The sequence below is a fragment of the Pleurodeles waltl genome, chromosome 5, assembly GCF_031143425.1.
Source record: "Pleurodeles waltl isolate 20211129_DDA chromosome 5, aPleWal1.hap1.20221129, whole genome shotgun sequence".
Lineage (NCBI taxonomy): Eukaryota > Metazoa > Chordata > Amphibia > Caudata > Salamandridae > Pleurodeles > Pleurodeles waltl.
The window spans coordinates 45,452,209-45,479,332 of record NC_090444.1 but is presented as its reverse complement, the minus strand read 5'-3'; the positions used below and the strand labels follow the sequence as shown (position 1 = coordinate 45,479,332).

The window sequence follows — 27,124 nt, the reverse complement described above, 5'->3', positions numbered from 1 at the left end:
GCCCCATCCCTATGTGTCCCCATTGCATCCTATTGTAACTATACATTGTTTGCACTGTTTTCTAAGACTATACTGCATATTTTTGGTATTGTGTACATATATCTTGTGTATATTTCCTATCCTCTCACTGAGGGTACACTCTGAGATACTTTGGCATATTGTCATAAAAATAAAGTACCTTTATTTTTAGTATAACTGTGTATTGTGTTTTCTTATGATATTGTGCAAGTGACACTAGTGGTACTGTAGGAGCTTCACTCGTCTCCTAGTTCAGCCTAAGCTGCTCTGCTAAGCTACCATTATCTATCAGCCTATGCTGCTAGACACCCTATACACTAATAAGGGATAACTGGGCCTGGTGCAAGGTGCAAGTACCCCTTGGTGCTCACTACAAGCCAGTCCAGCCTCCTACAGTCCTCCCAAAACATAGCGGTTACTAGCCTGTAGGAGTTGAAGTTGTTTGAAATAGTGTTCTTAATACAGCTTGGCCTACAATAGCCTGTTGCTGAGATAAAACATCAACACAATAGTGTTTTGTAAAAGCTCGAGGAGTTGATCATGTGGCAGCTCTAAAGATATCAGCCATTCATATGTTCCCCAAAAATGCCATTGATGCACCTTTCTTTCTTGTGGAATGTGCTCTAGGAGTGATTACAAGTTTTCTCTTTGTTTTGATGTAGCATGCTTGGATGCATCTAACAATCCATCTTGCTAAGCCTTGTTTAGATATAGGATTACCTTTATGTGAATATTGAAAGGCTACGGAAGTTTTGTCTTTCTAAAACCTTTAGTTCTGTTGATGTAGTACATAAGAGTGCTTTTGGGATCTAGGGTTTGAAGAGCTGTTTCTGCCACAGAGTCTGGCTGTGGAAAGAAGACTGGCAATTCCACTATTTGATTGATGTGAAAAGGAGATACTACTTGTGGTAGAAATTTTGGATTTGTCCTAAGTACAACTTTATGTTTGTGTACTTGGAAGAAAGGTTCTTCAAGAGTGAATGCTTGTATTTCACTAACCCTTCTTAAGGAAGTAATAGCTACAAGGAAGGCAACTTTCCATGTTAAAAATTGAATTTGACAAGAGTGCATGGGTTCAAAAGGTGGGCCCTTAAGTCTGGTAAGTACGATATTTAAATTCCATGAAGGAACAGGCGGTGTTCTGGGTGGAATGATGTGTTTTAATCCTTCCATGAAGGCTTTATTAACAGGAACTCCGAACAGAGAAGTGTGTTGAATAGTTTGTAAATAAGCAGATATTGCAGTAAGGTGGATTTTGATGGATGAGAAAGCTAAATTTGATTTCTGCAAATGAAGTGGATAGCATAGAATATCTTGTATAGATGCTGAAAGTGGTTTAGTGTTTTTAGATTGACCGTAATGGACAAATCTTTTCCACTTGTTTGCGTAACATTGTCTAGTAGTAGGTTTACGTACTTGTTTAATTACTTCCATACATTCTGATGGAAGCTTTAGGTAACCAAACTCTAAGACTTCAGGGTCTTTAGGTGCCTTATTTGACCCTTGTTCTGTGTTAACAAGTCTGGTCTATTTGGGAGTTTGGAATGAGGTACTACAGACAGATCTAGGAGTGTTGTGTACCAATGCTGACGTGCCCACGTTGGGGCTATGAGTATCATGGTGAGTAAAGTTTGACATAGTTTGCTGAGCAGAAAGGGAAGGGCTGGGAGAGGGGGAAAAGTGTAAGCAAATAACCCTGACCAATTGATCCATAGAGCATTGGCCTTGGATAGGGGATTTGGGTGTCTGGATGCAAAGTTTTGGCATTTTGCGTTTTTTCTTGTTGCGAATAGGTCTATTTCTGGTGTCTCCCACTTTTGAAAGTATTTTTGAAGTTCTTGGCGGGTGAATCTCTCATTTGTGAGTTTGTTGGTGATTCCTGCCTAGGAGATCTGCCAGCTGATTGTCCATAACTGGAATGTATTGTGCTAACAGATGAATGTGATTGGGGTTTGAAATGGGGTTGAAATGCTTTTAGGGTAATAAATACAGCTACTAATTCTAGGTGGTTTATGTGAAACTGTTTCTGTATGGCATCCCATTCCCCTTGAATGGTATGATTGTTGAGATGAGCTCCACAACCTATCATGGATGCGTCTGTTGTGATTATGGTCTGCGGCACAGGGTCTTGAAATGACCGCCCCTTCATTAGATTGTTGAGATTCCACCATTGAAGGGACATATGTGTTTGCCGGGCTATCAATACTAGATCTTGAAGTTGACTGTGTGCTTGAGACCATTGTTGTGAGAGGCATTGTTGTTAAGGCCTCATGTTGAGGCTTGCATGTGGAACTATAGCTATGCAAGGTGCCATCATCAATAGAATTTTCGATATGAATCTATGCTAGGGCTTTTTGAGTATCTAGAATAGCACCTAGGTAAGGTTGTACTTGTGCTGGTTAAAGGTGTGAGTTTTTGTAATTGAGAGTGAACCCTAGTGTGTGTAGGGTTTCTATCACATATTGAGTGTGCTGTTGGCATTGTGTAAAATAGTTTGATTTTATTAGCCAATCGCCTAGATATGGAAAGACGAGAATGTGTTGTCTGCTTAAGTAGGCTGCTACTACTGTTAGACATTTTGTGAACACTCTTGGAGCTGTTGTTATGCCGAATGGCAAAACTTTGAACTGGTAATGTTTTCCTGCTATGACGAACCAGAGGTATTTTCTGTGAGCTGGATAGATGGGTATGTGGAAATACACATCTTTGAGGTCTAAAGCAGTCATGTAATTGTGTTTTTGTAGTAGTGGAATGACATCCTGCAGAGTTACCATGTGAAAATGTTCTGACAGGATGTATAGATTGAGAGACCTGAGGTCTAATATGGGCCTGAGAGTGCCATCTTTTTTGGGAATGAGGAAGTATAGTGAATATACTCCTGTTCCCTGTTGAGAGTGTGGAACCAATTCTATTGCTTGTTTTAATAGTAGAGATTGTACCTGTTCTTGCAGCAGAATTCTGTGTTCTGGGGACAGTTTGTGGTGACGTGGTGGGATGTTTGGAGGGGTGGAAATTAATTCTAGGCAATAGCCATTGCAGATAATTGATAACACCCAATTGTCTGTGGTGATATTTTGCCAATGAGAGTGGAATTGCTGTAGTCTTCCCCCCACAGGAGATGTGTGGAGTGGAGGGGTGATAAGGAAGTCACTGCTTTGATGGTGTAGTGGTTTGTTTTGAGGCTTGGAACTTGCCTTTGTTCCTGAAATATTGTCCTCTGTAGGACCCTCTAAAACCCCCTCTTTGATATTGAGTTTGTTGTCCCTGCTTTGTCTGGGAGGTAGAAGCGTCAGAGGATTGTGGCTTAAATCCTCCTCTAAACTGTGGTCTGCAAAAGGAGCCTCTATATGGTGTGGTATTTAGTGCCCCCATTGCCTTAGCAGTGTCTGAGTCTTTTCTCAGTTTCTCTATGGTGATGTCTACTTCAGGGCCAAATAGATGTTTGTTATCAAAAGGCATAGTAAGTACAGCCTGTTGTATTTCTGGTTTAAACCCAGAGGAGCACAGCCAGGCATGCCTTCTAATTGTAATGGCAGTGTTGACGTTTCTTGCAGCTGTATCAGCAGCATCAAGGGCAGACCTTATCTGGTTATTGCTTATAGCCTGTCCCACTTCTACTACTTGTTGCACCCTTTTCTGATGCTCTTTTGGGAGGTGCTGTATAATATCTTGCATCTCATCCCAATGTGCTCTATCATATCTAGCCAGCAGTGCCTGAGAATTGGCAAATCTCCATTTGTTAGCCGCTTGTGTGGCTACTCTTTTGCCAGCAGCATCACATTTTCTGCTTTCCTTATCAGGAGGAGAATCATCTCCTGGTGACTGGCTGCTAGCTCTTTTTCTGGCCGCGCTGACTACACTGAGTCCAGAGGACCCTGGTGTGTTATACAGTATGGGTCCACAGGGGCAGGCTTCAACTTTTTGTCAATCCTAGGGGTAATGACTCTAGCTTTGACAGGTTCACTGGCAGACACTCGTATCTGGAGGGAGTGGAAGACAGAGTGTTAAATAGAAAATCTTCTTCTAGGGGTTCAGAATGCATAAGCACCCCATGATAAGCCACTGCCCTAGAGACTACCTGAGTGTAGGCAGTAGTGTCTTCTGGTGGTGAAGGTTTTGAGGGGTAGCGGTCAGGATTATTATCTGGAAAGGGATCAGGGTCACAGAGATCCCATGGGTCCACTGTATCTTCATGCGAGTATAGTGAGTGTGTCGGAGAAGGCAGTGGTGGTGGACTATTGTGAGATGAAAAAGAAAGTTATGGAGAGTGAGGAGGAGAAGTAGGGAGAGATGCTGGTTTTTCCTTTTGGTTCTGCACCTTTGCTGGTGGTTGAGCAGAATCTAACTCCTCTTGAAAGGCCAGCAGTGAGGATTCGGACATTCTCCTTATGTATATGGATTCTCGATTGTCTTTCACCCATAACCTCCAATATTGGCTCATTCTCAGTCTCTTCTTCTGAAGCTTTATGGGATTCTTGCATGGGCTTTGAGATTTACTTTAATTTTATTGAAAGTCCTTGTTCATCTGTGTATGAGGATTTTTTCAGCTCCGAAGTTTGGGTCTTTTTCGGTCCCGAAAAAGAAATCGGTTGTTTTGGCTCCGAAGCAGGGTGTCGAATCTTCGACTCCAAAGAGAGAGGGCGTTTACTGGAGTCCGAGGTGAAAGTTTTAGCCGACTTGCTCAACTCCGAAGTGGACAGAGGAGTGGCCTTTTTTGGCGCCGATCCGGAAGGCCGGTCGCCAACAGTCTTTTTTTGGGCTGAACCATGACATTCCAGCAGTGGTGTACCCAAGGCCTTTGGTTGTTTTCTGTATAAAGGCGTAGGGGCAGACGTACTCACATGCTGGCCAGCCGTGATGGGCCTATCATTTTCCGATTCTTGTTCGGAGTCAGTGTCTGGGATGGAGACTGCTGTCTGCGCCTGCTCTTCCTCCATGATGTCGAGATGTTCGGTGCTCCTGGACGCCATTTCAAGTCTTCGGGCCCTGTGATCTCTTAAGGTCTTCTTCGATCAAAACGATCGTCAGGCTTCGCAGTCTTCCTCCCAATGGTCTGGAGAAAGGCACAAAATACAAACCAAGTGTTGGTCTGTATCTGGGTACTTTGTGTGGCACCGAGGGCAGAAATGGAATGGAGTTCGTTCCATCAGACTTTCCACGTGGTAGGACCGAATAGGCCCGAGTTGGGCACACGCAACCCGAAGGGCGAAATTTAGATTCTGACAGTACTACCGGTTCGATGCTGGATGGGAAACGCGATCAAAACAATATCAATGAATAACTAGGTTTTCCAAAGTTTTCCGATTAGAAATCTCGGAGCGAGAGGAAACAAGTCCGAACCTGACAGCAGAAAGAAAACAATCTAACTATGGAGTCGATGCCCATGCGCACTGTAACCGAGAGGAGGAGTCACTCGATCCCGTGACTCCGAAAAGACTTCTTTGAAGAAAAACAACCTGTAACACTCCGAGCCCAACACTAGATGTCGGAAGAGATATGCATAGCATGTGTATCTGCAGCTACACATTCCATCGAACATATATATCTATCTATATATATATATATATATATATATATATATATATATATATATTATTACCTAGTGGCGGTCATCATTGGGTAGTTATAGTTAGGACCACGTTTCTATATAAAAAGCATTTTTTTACTTGCCTATATCTTTGGCACCACTTGATGAACTTTCAACAAACTTTCCCAAAATATGTGCCAGTACACTCAGCTGCTGCCTGGAAAGTTTCGGGGTGATCTGTGATCTGTCCCGGGGGGGGGGGGGAGGAGGGAGGTCCCAAAACACGTTTCCCCATTCATTTTTCTATAGGGATTTTGAAGAGTGATAGCGCAAAATCTACTGGACGGAATTACACCAAATTTGGCAGGAAGGTAGGTCCTGGTCGAGAAAGAGTGCTTTTTCTGTTTCGGTGTAATTTCGTTCAGTAGTTTTTTAGAAATTAGGGTGAAAACTAATTTGTATATGTAGGGAAGGATTCATGACCCCGCCCAATCGCTTGCAGAAGACATCTGATTGGATAACACTTCAACAACAGAAGTCGTTTAAGTGTTGTCACACATCGTGGTGCTCAGCTGAAGCCGAGTCCCACAAAAAAGTTTCAACAAAAAGAAAAAGGGGCCAGGGTATGAACATCCTGACCCCTTAGATCTAGTGGTGAAGCCCCAAAGGTATTCCCCAGGGCTAAAAAGCATTTTTTTTAATATTACGAGCAGAGACGTCCAGGATCTGCAAATCGGCTTGTAAACCAAAAAAATAACAAAGCGCAGTCTCCACGAGCTGGGTCGTTATAGGGGTTGGTTGCAGGGCCTGGCCTGTGCCAAGGCTCTGCAGCCAACCCCTATAACTACCCAGCCCTGTGCAGCAAGGGTTGGCAGCAGAGTCTGCCCTGTGGTCAGGCCCTGTGGCTAATCCCTATAACCACCCAAGCCATGCTGCGCACAGACTTTGGCAGTGCACAGCGGTGGTTGGTGGCAGGGCCTGGCCTGCGTCCTGACACTGCAGTTAACCACCCTAACCACCCAGCCCCACCCTGCGCACAACCTTTGGCTGTGCGCGGTGAGAGTTAGCCATGGCCTGTCTCTCTGGGTGTGAGAGGGTGTACCTGGGGTCTTAGTGGGTCTGTAAGTGGGTGCATCAGTGTCTGTGTGGGTCTGTGAGTGGGTGTTTAAGGGTTTCAGTGGGTCTATGAGTGGGTGTGTGAGAGTCTGAGTGGGCCTGTGAGTGGGTACATGAGTGTCTGAGTGGGTATGTGACTGCGTGCATGAGGGTGAGATTCGGGCTGTGAGTGGGTGCACCAGGGTCTGAGTGGGTCTGTGAGCAGTTGTATAAGGGTTCCTGGCAAAGGGCGTGGTCCAGGCGCGGACGGGCGCAGACAGGCTTGTCTTTGGTGTGCCAGTGATGCCCCTGCACTAAGGCCTCCATTAAGTAGTTTCTGGTTGGAGGGATTGATGCTCGGAGGCTTTGGGTGGGGCTAGGTGGGAGGCAGGAAATAAAAGCTAAACCATCCTGCCAAGATGGTTGGCAGAGTTATTCCCTGCCCCACTTACACTTCATAGGGCTTGCCTCCAGTACACAAAGGACGTGACACTAGTCTTTTGTCATCCCAGGCGTCTTGGAGCCTTGGCGTGGAAGGGAAGAACTTTTCAAAACTAATCCTGGGAGTAGCGCAGGAAATTCTTCCACTTCAAAGGCTGGTACCGGGTATAAATACTGGACCCTCAGAACAACTCTTCAGTACACTCCTGGACCGTGGAGGACTTTAGAAGGACTGGCTTGTTCCCCCAGAAGACTGCCGTGCTGCTTGAGGCCTGCCTCATTCCCCAGAGGACTGTCCTGCTGCTTGAAGGAGAAGTGAGCCAAGTCCTTGAACCCCAGACCACCAGAACTGATTTCAAGGGCTAGCTGGCTGGCCTCCTGGAGTGAGTACTAACCACACCAAGTGGTGCCCTGCAGGTCCTGGACCCTTGGAAGTGGTGTTAGAGGTGTTGCTCCTGTCCAACACTATAACTTTGGACTTTGAAAAAGGTTCCTTAAAACGTGCCACTAAAACCGATAGAAGACTCGGACCTGCCTGTCAGCCAATCCGCCCAACATGCATCATTTGCAGTAGCTCCCGCTACGGTCTTCTCCGCAGGTGCAAATCCTGTTCAGCAAAACCCTTTGGCAAAGATATCCAGCCTCATGGAGCCCTCTGCAGCTTCAGCCTGCATGTTTGTCCCGCTGGAGCTCGATGGCGATAGGCTCCCTATGAATGATGATGACATCCTTGCCCTGGAAATCCAGCTTGTACTGCGAGGAGTTTTTTCACGCTATTGGCAATGCCTTCACTGAGACAAAATGTTGTCTTTTCCTGTAAACCTTTGTAAGAGTCTTGCTCCCTCTACTTTTAGAATGCATTAGAATGAATCTCACCATTAACTGCAATTACTAAACTACATTTTGATGAGCGAGAATTACTTACAGAACATTGGTGAGGGAAAGGCTCCATTTGAATGGTTTACTTCCCTGTTATCAGGATATAACCTGCATTCCACCCAGGGCACAGGGTCAACTTTCTTGGGGAAGGAAAAATACCTGTTCTGTGTGGGCAGTTATTTTGTGTTAGCTAGTCTGTGATGATATGTTGTTTGGCACAAATCAATAATGTTTTGCATAATTTTTCTTTATAGATGAAATAAATACAAATTCTGTGCCGCATGTAAACCTCTGTTTACGCACGGGACAGAATTAAAGAATTAAGGGCCAGATGTACCAAACAGTTTTGCCCATTCTGTGTCTATGGGAAAATGTGTTCGTACATATGGCCCTTAGTTTTATTTAACTCATCCGATAATTATCGAACACTTAAATAGCCCAAAATTAGTTGAACTTAAGTGGGTCTGAGCTGCTGAAATTTAATCAGAGAAACACCAAAAAACGCATCTTATTCCCCGTATACTCAAAATAAGTGCAATTTATTGCACCCAATAAATAACATAACTTTTATTCAGGCCCTTACCATAATGACTGCAGTCTGCAGTCAGGGTGCTTCAGTCCTTCACACAACAGCTGCATTCCAGAATCCCCCACATCGTTTCCACCAATGTTCAGCTCCATCAGGTTGCAGCTCACAGTAAGAACAGATGAGAGGTGTGCACAGCTTGAGTCTGTAAAGCAGCAGCACTTGATCCTGTAAAATACAACAACAAATGAAAGGGAGGCTAAGGTAAGAGCGTCACTATTTTGTGTTTAAATGCAGGGGTCATGGTTTATTTGCACATGGTTTCATACCTGACCAAAAAAATGAAAAAAGTTGAGAAATAATTCTGTATTGTTGCATTCTGCGGTGCCAGAGAGCTGACATTAGTGTCCTCGAGGTACTGTGCCCCTGAGAGGGACAGGGTGCCAGAAGAAAGAGAATCTATAGCCCAGGGCCTCATTCTGTGGAGCACAAAGTCTGACTTAAAGGTACTTAAAGGTGACATTGCTGGTCCCATCAGAGGACCGTGGAATGCTATCACGCTTGTTGTGGTACTTTCCTGACTGTGGTCTTCTTCAGAGCAAAAGAGAAGATGATGATTCAAGCCACAGCTCTATGTTAATTTCTCTAATAAGGACCAAGCAAAGGCTGAAAACATTCAAAAATACACTTGCCTTAAACACTCTGAAAGGGCAGCTGTTGGGATGAAAAAGTCCCTCGCATGGTGGTGGACGAGTACCTCTGCACCGGGTGCTTACAAGTTCAATGATGTCTGGTATTGATTTTTGTTGTCAGGTGTGAACACGGATCATGTGTGCATGCCTTTATATAAACCTATCTCACAGATCGTGTTCGTTTTGGACTGGGAGGGGGGCAAGGAGGCTGGGGGCTTGCACACATCTCAGGAAGGAGATGGGACTGATAAAAGAATCATAAAGAGTAGAGCAGAGCTTATTGGGTAACCTTTTGATACATGTACCACAGTGGCTAACATCCAGGTGTGAACCTCAAGTCACTCTCATGACATGAACTGCAGAGCTATCAGATTTGGAGAAGCTCCTGCAGTGAAAGACTGCTTTCTGGAGGAAGGGCACTTAAAAAAAAGCAGACCCCCAACACAAACTCCAAAGACTTACAGCCTAAATCATATGAGTTGTGTGAAAATGGACTATATGGAGGGAGGTTAACACCCCACAATTTGTCATCTGCCAAGCAGCCAGATGGGGTGTATGAGGTGGGGAAGCTCTACCAGACTTCTCCCTGTGATCAGGGCTGGAGGCTAAGCCTGCCAGTATTTCAGCTGGGTGAGGGGACATCACACAGGGACGCCAAGACCACCTGCCCCTGGAATCTGGAGGACCAGTGGTTGCCTGCTGGCCAATATCAGTGAGCCCTGTGAGGAAGATGAGAGCTGAGGGAGTCAGGTCCATTGGGGGATCCTGGCACGTGCAACCCTTTAGTGAGGTGTGAGGAGACAGCTGCTGTACTTATCGGGTCACTGCACATGTGCAGGTTTAAATCAGCAACCCCCATGTGCCGTAGGAGGACTGCTGGGAAATGAGCCATGAAATCTGCTGAACTGATTGAGTCATTGCCCGTGTGCAAGTGTGAGTCGGCAACACAGTATGCCAGAGGCAGCTGCTGTTAAGATGCCATTCCTATCGGGCCGTCACGTGTATGCGGTGTTAGTCAGCAAAACAGTATGCCAGAGGGGGATGCTGTGGTGATTGCGTAGCCAATCAGGCCACTGTCCACGAGCGATGTCAGTTGGTGATCCCGTATGCCAGATGGGGGCTTTCGTGAACAGAAACCTGCTGCTGTGTCGATGAAGCTGTTGCCTGAGTGAAGATCAGAATCAGGTACCGCCGGTAATCCTCCCCAACACCTCTTTTGAGGGTAAGCTCAAAGAAAACTGACCCTAGGAAGCCACTGCAGCCACCGTGATTGCAAGCGGGATGCTCTCAGCGACCCCAGTTGGACAATCCTTGCTGGTGCAAATAAGACTGAGCTTTTAGCTGGAATGCCACGGGGGAATCTATATGCCACAGGGGAATGCTTTTGACTTTTCTAGTGTATTCAGAGATAGATTCTTGAGACACAGACTGCAGGTGGGCATAATCTAAATGTCACCCATAGTAAATGCAGAATAACTACTACCACTATTGAGAGGAAAGTGAAACTGAGGGGGGTGCAACTAAGCACTAGACCCCTGAACTCAGAGTGGTGTGTTATTTTTTGTTAATGTTGTATTTCATGCTGTTTTCATATAAAAATACTACTTGTGTCCTATTTGACAAGGCAATCATTTCTTGCTGTTACTGAGGCTATTTTGAGTTGTGAGCTTGTGTTCATCCCCTGTATCAACTTACCCCCTCCCCGAGAAGCCTTGGACTGCTTGACCCATGCTACCACTGAAAGTCAGTGTTGAAATCATACTTGGTCCTGTTGCTTAGGATCCATAGCAGGTCGGGCCCCGGGACATTGGAGTAAAAGGCTTCAACCCTCACTCTTGGGCTTGACTTGTGGTCCTCTGAACGGGGTTCTGACACAGCATTCTTTCAAAGTCTCTTGACTGTGCTCTATAACTCCTATTAACTGAGGTTTGTCTACGTTATGGCCTAGTCCATTGATCAGGAACTAAACCAAATGCTGTGTGAAAACTAGTGTTATGTTTGTAGGAGGCAGGCCTGGCTTATAGTGGGTACCTAGTGGTACTTACACCTTGTGCCAGGTCCAGTTATCCCTTATTAGTAGATTAGTAGTGTTCTAGCAGCTTAGGCTGATTGAGGTAGCTATAGCAGAGCAACTTAGGCTGAACTAGGAGACATGCAAAGCTCCTACTATACCACTTATATCATATAGCACTATATCATAAGAAACACAATACTCATAGTTACTAAAAATAAAGGTACTTTATTTTAGTGACAATATGCCAAATGTATCTCAGAAGATATACTCCCTTAGGAGGTAAGTAAAATACACAAAATATACACACAAACCAAAATCAGGTAAGTAAATAGATAGAAAAGTAGTGCAAACACTGTAAAATACATTAGAATGCAATAGGCTGAGGGGCAACACAAACCATATACTCTGAAAGTGGAATGCAAACCACGAAGAGACCCCAGGTCTAGTGTAGTGTGTAGAGGGTTGCTTGGAGTGTAAGAAAAAAGTAAGGGTGTCCAAGATACCCCACCCCAAGACCCTGCAAAGTAGGAGTAAAGTTACCCTACTACCCCAGAAAGACAGTAAAGTCGAGATAGAGGATTCTGCAAAGGCAACAACTGACTGCAAAGCACTGAAGATGGATTCCTGGACCTGAGGACCTGCAAAGGAAGGGGACCAAGTCCCAGAGTCACGCAAGTGTCCAGGGGGGGCAGGAGCCCACTAAACCCCGGATCAAGGTGCAAAAGGGCTGCCTCCGGGTGGAAGAAGCCGAAGATTCTGCAACAACGGATGGTGCCAGGAACTTCTCCTTTGGTCAGAAGATGTCCCATGGCGTGCTGGAGGATGCAGAGTTGTTTCCATGCAGAAAGACCTCAAACAAGCCTTGCTAGCTGCAGGAGTCGCGGTTGAAGCTAATGGATGCTGCCCGGGCCCAGGAAGGACCAGGAGGTCCCCCTTGGAGGAGGAGACAGAGGGGGTGCTCAGCAACAGAGAGAGTCCACGCAGAAGCAGGCAGCACCCGCAGAAGCACTTGAACAGGCGTTCAAGAAATCTGAGCACGGCGGTCGTCTCAGCACAACAAAAGAGGGTCCCACGAAGCCGGTGGTCAACTCAGTGAGTTGAGCAATGCAGGATGGAGTGCTGGGGTGCTGTGCTGTGCACAAAGGAATCCTTGCAAGAGTGCACAGAAGCCCTAACAGCTGCAGTTCATGCAGTACACAGGATTACTGTCTGGCGTGGGGAGGCAAGGACTTACCTCCACCAAATTTGGACAGAAGGACCACTGGACTGTTGGGGTAATTTGGATCCAGCTCCTGTGTCCCAGGGACCACGCTCGCCAAGATGAGAGGGGACCCAGAGGACCGGTGAAACAGAAGTTTGGTGCCTGCGGTAGCAGGGGGAAGACTCCATCAACCCATGGGAGATTTCTTCTTGGCTTCCAGTGCAGGGTGAAGGCAGATGGCCCTCAGAGCATGCACCACCAGGAAACAGTCGAGAAAGCCGGCAGGATTAGGCGCTACAATGTCGCTGGTAGTCTTCTTGCTACTTTGTTGCAGTTTTGCAGGCGTCCTGGAGCAGTCAGCAGTCGATCCTTGGCAGAAGTCGAAGAGGGAGATGCAGAGGAATCCTGGTGAATTCTTGCAGGTCGTTATCTGAAGAGAAGCCCACAGGAGAGACCCTAAATAGCCCTCAGAGGAGGATTGGCTACCTAGAGAGGTAAGCACCTATCAGAAGGGGTCTCTGACGTCACCTGCTGGCACTGGCCAATCAGAGAGCTCCATTGTGCCCTCACACCTCTGCATTCAAGATGGCAGAGGTCTGGGACACACTGGAGGAGCTCTGGGCACCACCCCTGGGGTGGTGATGGACAGGGGAGTGGTCACTCCCCTTTCCTTAGTCCAGTTTCGCACCAGAGCAGGGGCTGGGGGATCCCTGAACCGGTGTAGACTGGCTTATTCAAGGAGGGCACCATCTGTGCCCTTCAAAGCATTTCCATAGGCTGGGGGAGGCTACTCCTCCTCAGCCCTTCACACCTATTTCCAAAGGGAGAGGGTGTAACACCCTCTCTAAGAGGAAAATCTTTGTTCTGCCTTCCTGGGACTGGGCTGCCTAGACCCCAGGAGGGCAGAAGCCTGTCTGTGGGTTGGCAGCAGCAGTAGCTGCAGTGAAAACCCCAGAGAGCTGGTTAGGCAGTACCTGGGGTCCATGCTGGAGCCCCGGGTATGCATGGGATTGGCACCCCAATACCAGATTTGGCATGGGGGAACAATTCCACGATGTTAGACATGTTATATAGCCATATTCGGAGTTACCTTTGTGAAGCTACATATAGGTATTGACCTATATGTAGTGCACGCGTGTAATGGTGTCCCCGCACTCACAAAGTTCGGGGAAATTGCCCTGAAAAATGTGGGGGCACCTTGGCTAGTGCCAGGGTGCCCTTCCACTTAGTAACTTTACACCTATCCTTCACTAAGTGAGAGTTAGACATATAGGTAACTTATAAGTTACTTAAGTGCAGTGGAAAATGGCTGTGAAATATCGTGGACGTTATTTCACTCAGGCTGCAGTGGCAGTCCTGTGTAAGAATTGTCTGAGCTTCCTATGGGTGGCAAAAGAAATCTGCACCCCATAGGGATCTCGTGGAACCCAATACCCTGGGTACCTAGGTACCATATACTAGGGAATTATAAGGGTGTTCCAGTGTGCCAATTGGAATTGGTGAAAATGGTCACTAGCTTGCAGTGACAATTTTAAATGCAGGGAGAGCATAAGCACCAAGGTTCTGGTTAGCAGAGCCTCAGTGACACAGTTAGGCACCACACAGGGAACACATTCAGGCCACAAACTATGAGCACTGGTGCCCTGGCTAGCAGGATCCCAGTGAGACAGTTAAAACACCCTGACATATACTCACAAACAGGCCAAAAGTGGAGGTAACAAGGCTAGAAAGAGGCTACCTTCCTACAATGTTGCTTTCAGCTGAGACGAGTAAGAGGACGAGGCTTAAGCACTTGGGGTTCTGGAATTGAGGCCTCTGCAAAATTCATATAAGGGAACTTACTACAGGAACGTAGATGGCCTTTCAAGAATTTCAACCCATTAGACAAACTAGACTTCCCTGGGTGAAGGAAAGTGCTCAGTTTGAGTCTAATCAGAGACGAGTGATTCTCAAGAATGGAAGTCCCAGATTGCATGCTGTCCCATCCAGGTGTAGCAACTGTATCCCAAAGTTATACAAGTGCTGCAGCCGGTCAGAACTTTGGTAAAAGGTTTGAGAGGGTACCTTCTCAACAACACATGGTGGGGGAAAAGGGAGGCAACTAAGGTTTTTTGTCTCTGAAGTACTTCATTGGTGGACCTAGGGAGACCTAGATATGCAGTTTGGTGGGAACCCTGGGATTAGAGGCATCAAACTGAACCAAAAAGGAAATACTCTTCTTGAGAGTTACAGGAAAATTTCAGGGGCGGGACATACCATGTGCTGTAAAATGAGGTGGTGCTGGTTTTATGGCACACATTTATTTTTCCAAGGGGATCCCTGCAGGCACCCTTTTTTGAAGGTGATCTGGCAAAAAAGTCTCTCCATCATGTGAATGGTCTGAAGAGCAATCATTTGCAACACTCTGGGTCCAGAGATGACAGAAGATTAAAAGTCTTCCTCACACTGCCATAGAGCGGATATCTCAGGAGAGTGCCACAGAGGGTAGTGAAGTACAAAGGAACTCCCTGGGACTTCTTAGCCTCTCTTGAAATCCAAAGGATGTACTTGGTCTGCCCAAGAATTGACATCCCTTAGACTACACATCAACAGCAGAGGATGAAAAGATGCCTGCCGAAGACTTGGAGTCAAAGGAGCTGTGTCCTTGAAACACAAAAAAAAACAGGAACATCCAACAGTGATTTGGCTATGTACATTTTTCTCTTGTACTGTAGGCTCCTCCCTCCAAGCAAAAAGTCAAGGTGTTTAATCCGGACCTCTGGCTTGAGGTCCGAAGTCTTCAGTCATACCAGTTGGCACATTGACAGATCGGTGTTCATGTGACTGGCTATGGTGTTGATGCCTTCCGGAGACACCAGCATTTTCTGCTCAGCTGCCTCATTGCCAAGGTTGGCAAGTGTGGACTCTTGTGCACTGCCAAGGAGATATGATGGCATGAGTGTTTGCTTCTCACCAGTGGACCCTGCAGGATTACCACATCTTCTTCCCGCATGACTTAAGATGTTTGGTCTCTTTATTCCTGTTCACGGAAGAAGCTTTGCCCTTCAGGTGATAAGCCAAGCCAAAACAATCTGGGCTGAGAGGTTCCGAGAGAAAAGAACTGGATTGTTTTTGAAAGCTCAATACTGATTGCGTAAAGACCTTGAGGTTGCTGTGTGAGATTGTGAGATAGCCCTGATGTGAGCCTGCTAAAACACCAGGGGCTCATTGTCTTCACCTGGCCTTGATGGAAGAGTTGCAGCAAACACCAGAGATTGCATGACCTCATTCCTGATGGCAGTAAGGAGCCTATGTCTCTAGTTGCTCAGTGAGCACCTGATAGTGCTGCTTGTTTGGATGCAGGTATTAGCAGCACCAGCATCAAAGCCCAGGTTGGTGTATTTCATGAAGGAGGGCTGAGGGATGTATTCACCGGAACATTCACTCTTTGCTGTGGCATTCATTTGTGGATATAGAGCCAGAACCTGGGGCAAGGACTGACCACACTAGAAGTGCAGGGGTGCAGGTGCAGAAACAATGTGGACTGTAAAGTTAACAATGGAAACATTGGGTAAGAACATCTGGAGTTCATACCTCTGCAAAGAGAGAAGCGAGGAATGAAGAACAGATTGAGTAATATAGTCAAATTTGAGAATTGATTTGGCAGAGATAAGACCTAAGACAATTTAAGGCTACATTATATGATGTGGCTGAAGCCACATTTGAAGTACATATATGAGGTAATATGTGCCCTTTACTCTAGGGGACATACCAAATAAAATCATAAATAAAATGTGGTTCCTCCAGCACTAACTTTGCCTTTGCTTTTAAGGAACTAAAAGTGAGTTACAGAAGAGGGTGTTTTGCTTCACTAATGACCAAGCTGAAACACTCATGAACTGACAAAAATCTCTGGAATGCGCTTCTTAGTCCAAAGAAGACATTTATTATTTCACTAGGCAAGGTTCCTAAAAGGAGATCCCCTCCCCCTCGAGCCTTCCCCACGAGCTCTAGCGACCCAGATGCACTGAGTGCGAGTCACCGGAGCTGCCGCCGGAGTTGCCGAGGGCCGCATGCAGGGAGCGCAGTGACCCTTATGGACGGCGCCTGCAGGCTGTGATGAGGCCAGGGCATGCATGACGGAAATAGAAATCGGAGCCCCCACTGAGACGGACCACAAGCTCGGCTGATTTTTCAGCTTCCTCCTGCACTGGCTGTCCACTGGCCCTCAGTAGCGATGCTTTTATGCTACGCCAAGGGGCCAAGGAGTAACGGGTGGTGGCCGCAATTGAGATAACGTGGCGAATTTGCAGTTCCCGATCGGGGGCGACTTTCCTCATCCTTGTGGGCAGTAGTCCCAAGCAGAAACATTTAGCTGTGGTCCGGGAATCGAGTTGCAGGAATCGAGTTGCAGGGATCGGAGATGACCAGCACGGAAGCATGGAAGCCGCAGTAGGAAGAAAGTAATTGCCCCTTACTAGGAACTGAGGAGCAGTGTGCGGCGGCCGTGAGCAGGATCTATCACGTGATCCACCAGCCCGAAGGCCGCAGGGAAGCGTCAGCGACTCCAGCAGGTCAACGCAGGACAATGCCGGCTCGCCGCAAGCTGCAAGTGCGATTAGCTGTGGGTCATCCTTTTTGCTCTATCCAACTTCAGAAGTTTTCATTCTTCATCAGAACTTGTTTCACCACAAAACAAGTGAAATATCCAACATAGCAATGCAGGTCACAATGACTGCTAAAAAGTTGAGATCGTCTGACTACTTCGGAGGAGATCCTGTTCCAAAACAAAATCCAATCCCTCACGCAATAATGCTGCAGTCTCTTCAGGTCTAAAATGCAGAAATCACATTTTCTCTTTATGGGACAAAGAGAAGGCCCCACTTAACTCCCCAAAACCTGGATCTCCAGACCGCAAGGTCATTCTTCCTTCAGAAGAAACTGTACCTTCTGGTCCTTGTCCCAAGGATTCAGTCCTCCCCCACGTTTTGACAGACCCAAATTGATACCCAGTCAGGTCTTACACTTCTTTTATTCTTGGAACTCCATCTTCTGGTAAAGCCTTTCCGCCTTCGTCAATTGCAGTCCCTCAATTAATTCATGATTGCGCCAGCTTGGCCCTTGTAAAGGATACTTTGTCTCTTGAACCTGGTAATGATGGCCCTTCTCCATGTGCTGGCCCGGAAAATCTTTACTTGGATTTTACCTTCCTTGACCTTGACTTAGAACTCCTTCAAAGATATGGGTCCCGCCAGGAAGAAAAATCTCCTCCGATCTTCCCTCCTCCTTCATCCACGGTTTGCAGCTTTTTTAAGTAGCACTCCCTCCAATCATTCTTCAATATGTTCTCATCTTTCAGCGACACTCAACCTGAGTAATAACATTAATCCTCTAAGTAGTAACTCTGACCAAAATGTGTTGGTCTCTTATTTGCTCTTCAGCTTAGAGCGCCTCTTATCTTCCATTTTGAATCTTCTAGAAAAATTGGTTGGAGGATCGGAGTGTATTTTTAATTCGGTAACAGCCATATTAAAAGAAATGACAGCTGGCAATGGAGTTAATCCTGGATTATTTATGTTACATTGCGGCGACTACTTAGCACAACGGCATACTTCTGCAAATAAAGTACTGACTTTTCCTCTCAGGCTGGCGCACCACAGGTCAGAGCTTTTCCTACGAATCCCGCTCCAGTCATCTTTATTAGATTTATATTGAGTGACTTTTCAACAGAAAAAGGCCCGGATCCGGTCTCTCAATACTCCAAGAGAGCCATGTTTCCGATTTTCAAATTTCAATCGAAGGCAAACATCACAACCAGTGCTTATGATACTTTAGAACAAGCTCCGACACCCAAAAGGAAAAAAGTCAAAAGGTAAAAAAAAAAACAATCTGGAAATTTCCAAAAGAAAGTCAGAGAAAGATACGATTCTCAGATGATCAATCAGGCTCGCAAGATCCTTCAACCCAGGAGGTCCTAGTCTCACATCTACTCCCCACACCCTCCACCTCCCAACCAATGGGTGCAACTCATCGATCCATCGGCAACCCTGATATGAACAACGCAATTATGGCCTATGATCCGACCATATCTCAACCGATTAGGCCATGTTTAAACTCCTTAGCACAATCCCTTGGAGTAATATCAGGGATCAATCCCGCTCAAGCCCAGCCAAAACCCCCTAAAAGGGGACGGGGCGCTACCCCGAGGACACTCTGACTTTAGACTTTATGCTTTTATTTGATAACGATCTTTTTTTAAATAGATCTCAACTGTTATGATGCTTTTCAGATATCGAATCACTAAGACTGATTGAAAGTAGGGATATACACCTGGTCTCTTTAAAGGCCTCTGGTTTTCGCCCCTTGTCTCGAGTATCCTTTTCTTCCAAATTGATTGTTAATAAATTCTTAAGTAGCTTAGAGTCTCTACAATGTAAAGGTATTGATGTAGTACCTGCCTTGAGTGACACAGGTTTAAGGCTAACTAAGTGGGCTCCCCAGTTTTCTGATGGAGTATGGAAATCTACCACCCCAGCTACCACTTTAGTTAACCCCCACACTAATTTCCATACTTATCAGGACTTAAAAATCCACTTGGGGGTCCATGGCCGAGAAGTACTACTTAGCGATTTCCCAGATTGTCCACCTCCCAATTCATGCATTCATTCCCATTGTTGGGACTGGTTACGACAGTGTTAAGTAGCTCTGCCAAAACTTCCCGGATCACAGTCCCAACAAAGTAGCAATGAGCTTACCCTTATATCTTCGAATGTGGCAGGCGTAAAGTCTAAAGGGAAAAAAATTGATTTTCTGGATTCCTTAAAACCTGATATAATTTGCCTCCAAGAAACCTGGTCCACTGGTGAGTTACAGTTTAAAAACTACTATTCTCTCTGCAGCAAGGCCACCCCTTCAAAGAGGGGTCACGTTAAGCGAGGGATTACATATTTGCTGTCCAATAGGCTGCACTGGCAGCATGAATGCTTTAGAGACCCCAAAACCTGTATTGATAAATTCTTCTGTCCCTCCTGGCGTCCCTTTTACCAACCTTTTAGTTAAAATATTTCACTTCATCAAGGAGATTTACGATAGGGAGCCAGGAATTATTATTAATATGGTTGGAGACCTAAACTGTAAAATTTCTAACTCAGAGCTTTCATACTTTTGGGACGAGGAAAAGGAGGAAGCATTTGGACTACCACCTTGTATTTTCCCGCATAAAATAAGACCCGATAAGCGTGGGAAGCTCTTTCTCGAGTAACTGAAGGAAAATGATTGTATTGTTGCTAACGGTAGACTCCCATCTGATTCCCCAGCCCACTTCACACACAAATCCCCCGGGGCGATGCAATCCTGGATTATGTGGTATCGAGCTACCAGTCCTTTTCCTTGTTAAAGGATATAGTAGTATTCCAGACTGCTCTCAGTGACCATAGCATTCTGATCGTTTCTCTTGACTTGAAGGCGCAATCCGGCAATCCATGGAGCTCAGTAGGGCAGCACCCCCAGCTTAATGTCAAAACGGGAAGAACACATTGGTCCCCCAGTAGTTTTAAAGGGCTTAAAAATATTCTAGAAAGTACCCTGAATGATCATGGTAGCTGGGTAGGAAAAGTAATGGAGTATTTTACTGTTTTTATGCAGCAGATTATTTTGATTCCCTGCCAGAAGCCCCTGAGAAACTGCATAGTAAAACCCCACCCCTTACTTTTATTGAATAGAGAAATTAATACTCCTATTCGTAAACACTATAGGGACCATACATCCTCAAGGCAATCCCAGCTAGATATTTAAAAAAGAAGGAAGGGAAGGTTAAGAAAAAAGGAAGCTACAGATAGATTCTGGGTCGCACTAAGAGAAGCAGTCTCTTCCAGCCATACCAGGCGGTTTTGGTCATTGACTGCAAAGGGATGTGGTACGAGAACCAGGCCCCTCCCAACGTCCATCAATGCATCAAGATAGTCGGCCTTTCTATCTGACCTTTATGCCTCTAACAGGACCACCATGGAATTTTCTCAAACCAGAATTAATTCCTCATATTCACATCCTACTCTAAAAGAAATTGAGGCTGTTATAAGAGGAATGCGCAGTTCTGCCGCAATGGGCCCAGATTAAATACCTATACAGTTAATAAAACACAACATATCGTGCTGGTGCAGGATTTTTTTCCCAGGGTATCAATATTGCCTCGAAGTTAAGAACGTCCCCCAATCCTGGAAGGGTAGCATCAATGTCCCCCTGTTTAAAAAAGAGGATTGATGTAGTCCTGGGAATTACCGCCATTTTGCACTCTTGGATGCAGTTGGAAAAATGTTTGCCAAATTTGTATTCTCGCACATTAATGATTGGGCAGAAAGGAACAAAATTATCCCCTTGGAACAGACAGGTTCCAGGAGAAATCATGGGACAATATACAATATCTCAGCACTGCAAATCATTAATGAGAAATATGTTTCTCTGAGAGGGGAAGTGATCTATGCAGCCTTTATAGACTTCTCCACAACATTTGACAAAGTAGATTGAGTCCTTTTGTGCAAGAAGCTCCTAAGATTAGGCATACCTGGTATCCTTCTCGACCTTGTGGTGCAGGGTATTGTTAGGGGGGAGCGAGGTCTATCGCATGCCATTCCAACAAATAATGGCCTAAAACAAGGGTGTGCCCATTTGCTATTTTCTATGTATCTTTCAGACTTACCTGTTCATTTAATTCAGTGTGAGGGTTTCACCCCTAAGCTAGGTGGTAGACCGTTATGCTGTCTGCTTTACGCAGATGACATAATCATACTAGATCACACCCCAAAGGGGCTTTATTATCGCCTTCAAGCCCTCAAACAATATAATGAAGCACATTTTTTAATGATAAATTGATTAAAAGCAAAATTATGTGCTTTCACAGGAACAAAAGACATAAGCACAGTAATTTTCAATGAACCTTGGGAGCCCAATACATCGAAAAAGTAACCTCATACGCCTTTTTGGGTAAAATAATCAGTGGGAACCTCAAAGATAGACAGCATATCGAGCACAACCAAAGTAAGGCTCAATCCCAGGCTAATGGTCTGAATACCCTATATAGGGCAATGGGCAGAAGGCACTATAAACATTTCCTAGAGGTTTACCGGATAAAGATCCCCCCATCTCCACTGTATGGCTTAGAGCATATTGCGGTTTCCAAATGGGTCTTGCTCAATAAACTCTAGGCACGTGTCTTGAGGAATATATTATCTGTAAATTCTGCCCTCTCTGCAATAATATTAAGACTTGCACAGTTCCTTTTTTCAAGGTCTGGCTGCAGTAATTCGCTGGACGGTTAATTTGATGACGTGCATCAATGACTCCTTGCGGTCACTGCTAAAGAAAGAAATATTAGCAGGCCATAGAGCAAAATATACCATAAGTAGGAATTTTCTATATGCCATTAATCATCTGCAATTAGATTATTCTGTAATTTTCACTCTCACTCCAGCAGCGCTCAAATCGACACTCAGGAACGCTACCTGGGCAGCGAGTTTCCGCCAGGACAGCCAGGCTTGTTTACACAGGCAGAACTTTCATATATTATACGATACCCTAAGACCGAGGGTTACACAGCCATACCTCATCTGGAACATCCCAATGTGCCAATTCAAAACAAGTCTGTTCCCTGCCATCTGAGTACATTCTTATCAGCCTAAGCCCTTCGTGGAAAAAACCACAAAGAATAAAAACATGAGCACAGTACAACGTGGAAAACTACTTGCAGCTTTTAATGTAGCTGTGGCTAATGGTAAAAAAAAAAGTCAATAGGAAAAATGAAGCTGGTGGGCATTAATCTGATGGTGTAGTGCTAGGCTAAGTGCAACGTGGAGTCAGCAGTCAAAACTCACATATCATTACAGGGGGGATGCACAATTTAGAATTCGCATAACAGAGGGAAATGTGGAAAAATTATAAATCAAATATAATTAGCTCTTTGTAAATGCAAAATATAATTCAGACCACATACAAAATTCTAAGTCTTTGACATTTAATCAGGAATCCTCAAACCCTGCTTCTGTATTTTCAGAGATAATGGCTTTCTGGACCACAGCTCAATGTGCAAATGTTGTTTTTCTTGTTAAGAGTAGTTTATGAAGTTACTAGAAATCCAAAGTGTGTTTTATATTTTGGAAACACATTTACCTTTCGTGAACTGAATGATGCCGATTTCTTGTACAGAGGTAACTGTGCACTCAGTCAGGTATAATATTCTTGCTGGCATGCAGTGAGCTGCCGAAGAACCAAAACTAGACACACCATTTGTTTTTCCTTACTTTAGTTTTTGGATTTTGCAGTCTGGGTGTTTCAATCCCTCGCACAAGTGTTGTACTCCTGAATCTCCAAGGTTATTGACTCTTAGGTCCAGATCTCTGAGGGATGGACTCATTTGGAGAACAGCAGACAGAGCTTCACAGCAGACATCTGTGAGTTGGCAGCCGTCCATCCTGCGAGAGAGAGAGAGAGAGAGAGTGAATGAGACAGAAACGCTTGTGTGTGTGTAGAAGAAGATGAAAGACAAATTACTGAAGAAGAGAGTGATGAACAGCAGAAACAGAAGAACAATAGAGCGACAGAAGTGTGAGAGGACATTGGAACTGATAGCAAAAGAGAGAAAAAGAGAGATACAGAGAAATGAGAGCAAGAGTCAGAAATAAAGAGAGCAGGTGAGATAAATAAAAGGGAGAAAAAACAGTGAAGAGGAAAAAAAAGAGGAAAATAATGAAAGACAAATAGAGGAAGAGAAATAAAAAGAGAAACAAGGGAGAAGGGAACTGAGGGGAGAGAGGGTGAGGAAGAGAGAGAACCAAAGAGGGAAAGAGAGAGAAGAAAACAGATAGTGCTTTATTGCAAGGACCAGCAAAGTAGCAACTGTGCATCCTGCAAGAGTGTGCCCAAGTGTAACTTGTAACAAGACACTCGTTCTCCCTCTGGAGGTGAGCAGGACGAATAAAACAGCATAGAAAGGGATAGTGATTAATAATATGAGACAAGACTGCTGTCTGTTATGCAAAAAAGAGAGGCACATAAACACCACAAAGAGTTTCACAGCAGTAAGAGGGAGCAAGCCATCGTACTTGCATGGCTGGTGGAATGTGGCAGATGAAGTTCACCAGTATTAATCATCTTTCCTCATTAGCATATCTTTCGATGGGTCGCATCTCCTCCAATAGCTCACATACATCCACAAAGATCAGGCATTGACCTACACTCATTCAAAGACCTAATCTGTCACAGATCACACCTTCTCCCACAGAACGTTCCACCGTCAGATGGCACCTCCATCCACATAGTGACCCATCACTTACAGTTCACATATGAAACCTCAGATCATACCTACCCATGTACATGGAGGCTCCTTGCGTGGACAAAGCCTCCCTAGCTTGGCTTTGCCTCTTTTTATGGATCATGTTCTCTCCACTGTGTCAAAGAACTTGTCAGTGCTCTGCAGCTAGGATGAGTCTGAGATCATAGAAAAATCTGGCAAGGGTTTCCCCTCCAGCTGCCAAAGAGAAAAGCTCCCCAATAAAACTTAGTAGACAGTTACAGTGAAAAATAGAAACTTCTAGAATAAAGCCACATGATCCTAAGTTTCATTACTCTAGGAGACAGGTGTTAGAATGAAATTAATAGAAAGAGTGAAATTCAGAGCAAGTGTCATTCAGCTGTATCTAAACAGGGAGATCTGCACCTGATCTTCTACAAATGAAGCTGTTTTGACATTTTATGTATCAGCTGCCAAATACAACCACCACCTCCCTGCGACAGCTCCAGTTAGTGCATTAATTAAACACAGCAAAAATTAGCTGCTGCATGGTGCATGCTTACGGTTAGAGTGGTTTGGTTTATACAGCTGGCCCACCAGAGAAAAATCCTCCACACCATGACCCTATCTACATTGGCAGAAGTCAGGCAACAGCATCCATAGGCCTCTTCTGCTTCTATATACCACACACCCTATCAGAGACCACATCACATTCAATAGACACCACTTTCTCCTTCACACCACAGATCATTCCAGGGCTCTAATTTCTTCTAGAAAACACACAGCTTCCTACAGATGGGATTTCCTTGAACCCACTGATTCTTCTGCCATAGGGGACACATCATTTCATAGATTAATTTTCCTCTCACAGCTGAAATCTCCTCCCACAGAACAAATCTTTGTCTACATGCAGTATACACTGTACTTTCTAACAACCAGCTTTCCATTCATAAGGTAATTTTTTTTTTTTTTTTAGAAAACTGGTCACCTCGCAATCCCACGCAGCATGACACACTTTCAACCCTGTCTTTGTTGCTATTAACAGTCACCCACACCTCCGATCTTCACTGGACAGGTCATCACTGCATCCACTTCTCCTTCACCAAACCCACAGAACACCTCTGCGACCACCATCCAGGAAGAGGTTGGAACAAAGTCTCTGATGACTAGCTCACCTCTGCCCTCCGTCCTCCGCCAATCACCACAGCCAGTTACCACAGACACCAACGTATCAGCACGCAACCTTCACAAATGGATCTCTGACTGTGCCAATACTCTGGCCTCCCTCAGGAAACCCTCCGACAAGCAGTCCCGCAAGAAAGCCAGCTGGTGGATGGTTCGAGAAAAGATGGAGGAGCAGCAAGACCCCAGCAGACAGTGCAGCCTTTGCAACCGCCATCCGACACACCACCACCTAATCAGAACCACTAAAAAAATGGCCATCCCAAAACGCATCAACGCCAATGCACACAACAACAAAGTACCCTTCACGGTGATCAAAGAATTCAACAAACACAGCGCAGAATCCACAGACATCTGCGCCATCCCAAGACCTCTGTGACAACCTCGCCACCTTCTTCCACTGCAAGATTTTAGACATCTACAGCAGTTTCGCCACCAAGGACCATCCCACCAGCAAACACCGCTCCCATAGGATCCAGATCCCAACAAAGCACATCTGCAACCAAGCCAGCGCCACCATTGTCCCCTGAACTATGCTGCACCATCAACTGCTCCATCAAGTCTGCTGCCTTCCCAAAAGACTGGAAGCATGCAGAAATCAACCCACTGCTGAAGAAACCCTCCGGCAGCCCAATGGAGCTCAAAAACTTCAGATCCATCTCTTTGCTCCCCTTCCTGGCCAAAGTCATTGAGAAAGCCATCAAATCACAACTCACCGAATTCATCGAAACCAACCATATCTTGGACCCCTCCCAATCGGGCTTCACAACAACCACAGCACTGAGACCACACTTCTCACAGCAACGGACGACATCCGCACTCTTCTCAACAAAGCCAAAACTGCAGCCCTCATCCAACTGGACCTCTCTGGTGCCTTCAACACCATCTCCCACTGCACCCTCTGCATGACGCCATGATCCGCAGCAAATCCTTAGAATGGATCAGCTCTTTCCTCAACGGATCCACCTGTAGAGTCAGGCTCGCATTGTTCACCTCACAACTGACAGAGATGAGCGATGGAGTTCCTCAGGGCTCCCACTTAGTCCCACCCTCTTCAACATCTACATTGCCCGCTCGCTAACATCGTCGGAAACCACAGACTCAACATCGGCTCCCACGTCGACGACACCCAACTGATCCTCTTACTCACCAAGCTTACAACCACAAAAAAGCAACTTTCACAACAGAACGAGAGCAGTCGCTGCCTGGATGGTGGACAGCTGCCTGAAGCTGAACTCCGACAAGACTGTGGTCCTCATCCTGGGTTCCATGCCCTCTGTCTGGGACGGCTCCTGGTGGGCCCCAGCACTCGGAACCTCCCACACCCACGCAAAATCAGCATCATCCTAGACTCTTCCCTTTCAATGAACCACCAAGTCAATGCTGTTGCATCGTTATGCTTCCATACACTACGCCTGATCTTCAAATGGATCCCGATTGAATTCAGAAGAACAGTCACCCAGGCACTTGTCACCAGCAAATTGGACTACGGCAACACACTGTATCCTGGCACTACCCAAGCACTTCAATAGAAACTGCAGATAATCCAGAACTCCTTAGTCAGACTTATCCTGGACATCCCCCGCCACAGCCACACCTCCTGTCTCCTGAAAGCCGTTCACTGGCTCCCAATCAACAAAAGAATCACCTTCATGCTCCTCACACATGCATGCAAGGCCCTCCACAACATTGGACCTGCATACCTCAACCACCGCCTGACCTTCCACACATCCACTAGAAACCTCTGCTCCCCCCAAGTGGCCCTCGCCACGACCCCAAGGATATGCAAGAACTCAGCTGGTGGAAGATTCCTCTCTTACCTCGCTGCAAAGACCTGGACCACTCTTCTGCTACATCTCAGGCAACCATCCACACTACCTCAGTTCAATGCGAACCTCAAAGCACTGGCTCTTCAACTGATCTCCTACTACCTGCCAGCGCCTTGAGACCCTCATGGGTTATTAGCCATGCTTTACAAACACCTGATTGATTGATCATGAAACACCATGTTTCCCGACATCATAGCAAGAGGTCCACAGACCAGAGAGTGAAGGTCTTAAGGTACATTTAAGCCATATGTCCAAGCCATTGCCAATTCAATGTGCTCTTTCTACCACAGGGAGCGTTTTCTTCCTCCCATCGCTACCTCTTTATGAGCATAATTTAATTAAGGCAATACTCCTTTCCGTATATGCAACATGATTTTTTACACTACACCTACAGACCACACCTTCACCCAAGGACAACACATTATTTTATAGATGGCACTTCTTCCCACATACCATGATA

The 27,124-nt window shown here is 45.6% G+C and overlaps 1 protein-coding gene across 4 annotated transcripts in view; it reads right to left on the bottom strand.

Moving 5' to 3' along the window:
* Nucleotides 1-27,124, bottom strand: part of LOC138295318 (ribonuclease inhibitor-like) — a 171,041-nt gene that overhangs the window by 122,112 nt on the left and 21,805 nt on the right. For all 4 annotated transcript variants that reach the window (XR_011203570.1, XM_069233537.1, XM_069233538.1 and 1 more), the window contains 2 exons: nucleotides 22,665-22,835; nucleotides 8,544-8,714 (listed from right to left, as the gene is read on the bottom strand). Coding sequence is in view for 3 of the 4 variants with exons in the window: in XM_069233537.1 (XP_069089638.1) it covers nucleotides 8,544-8,714; nucleotides 22,665-22,835 (342 nt within the window). In the remaining variant the exon portion in view is untranslated. The remainder of the gene's footprint in view (nucleotides 1-8,543; nucleotides 8,715-22,664; nucleotides 22,836-27,124) is intronic.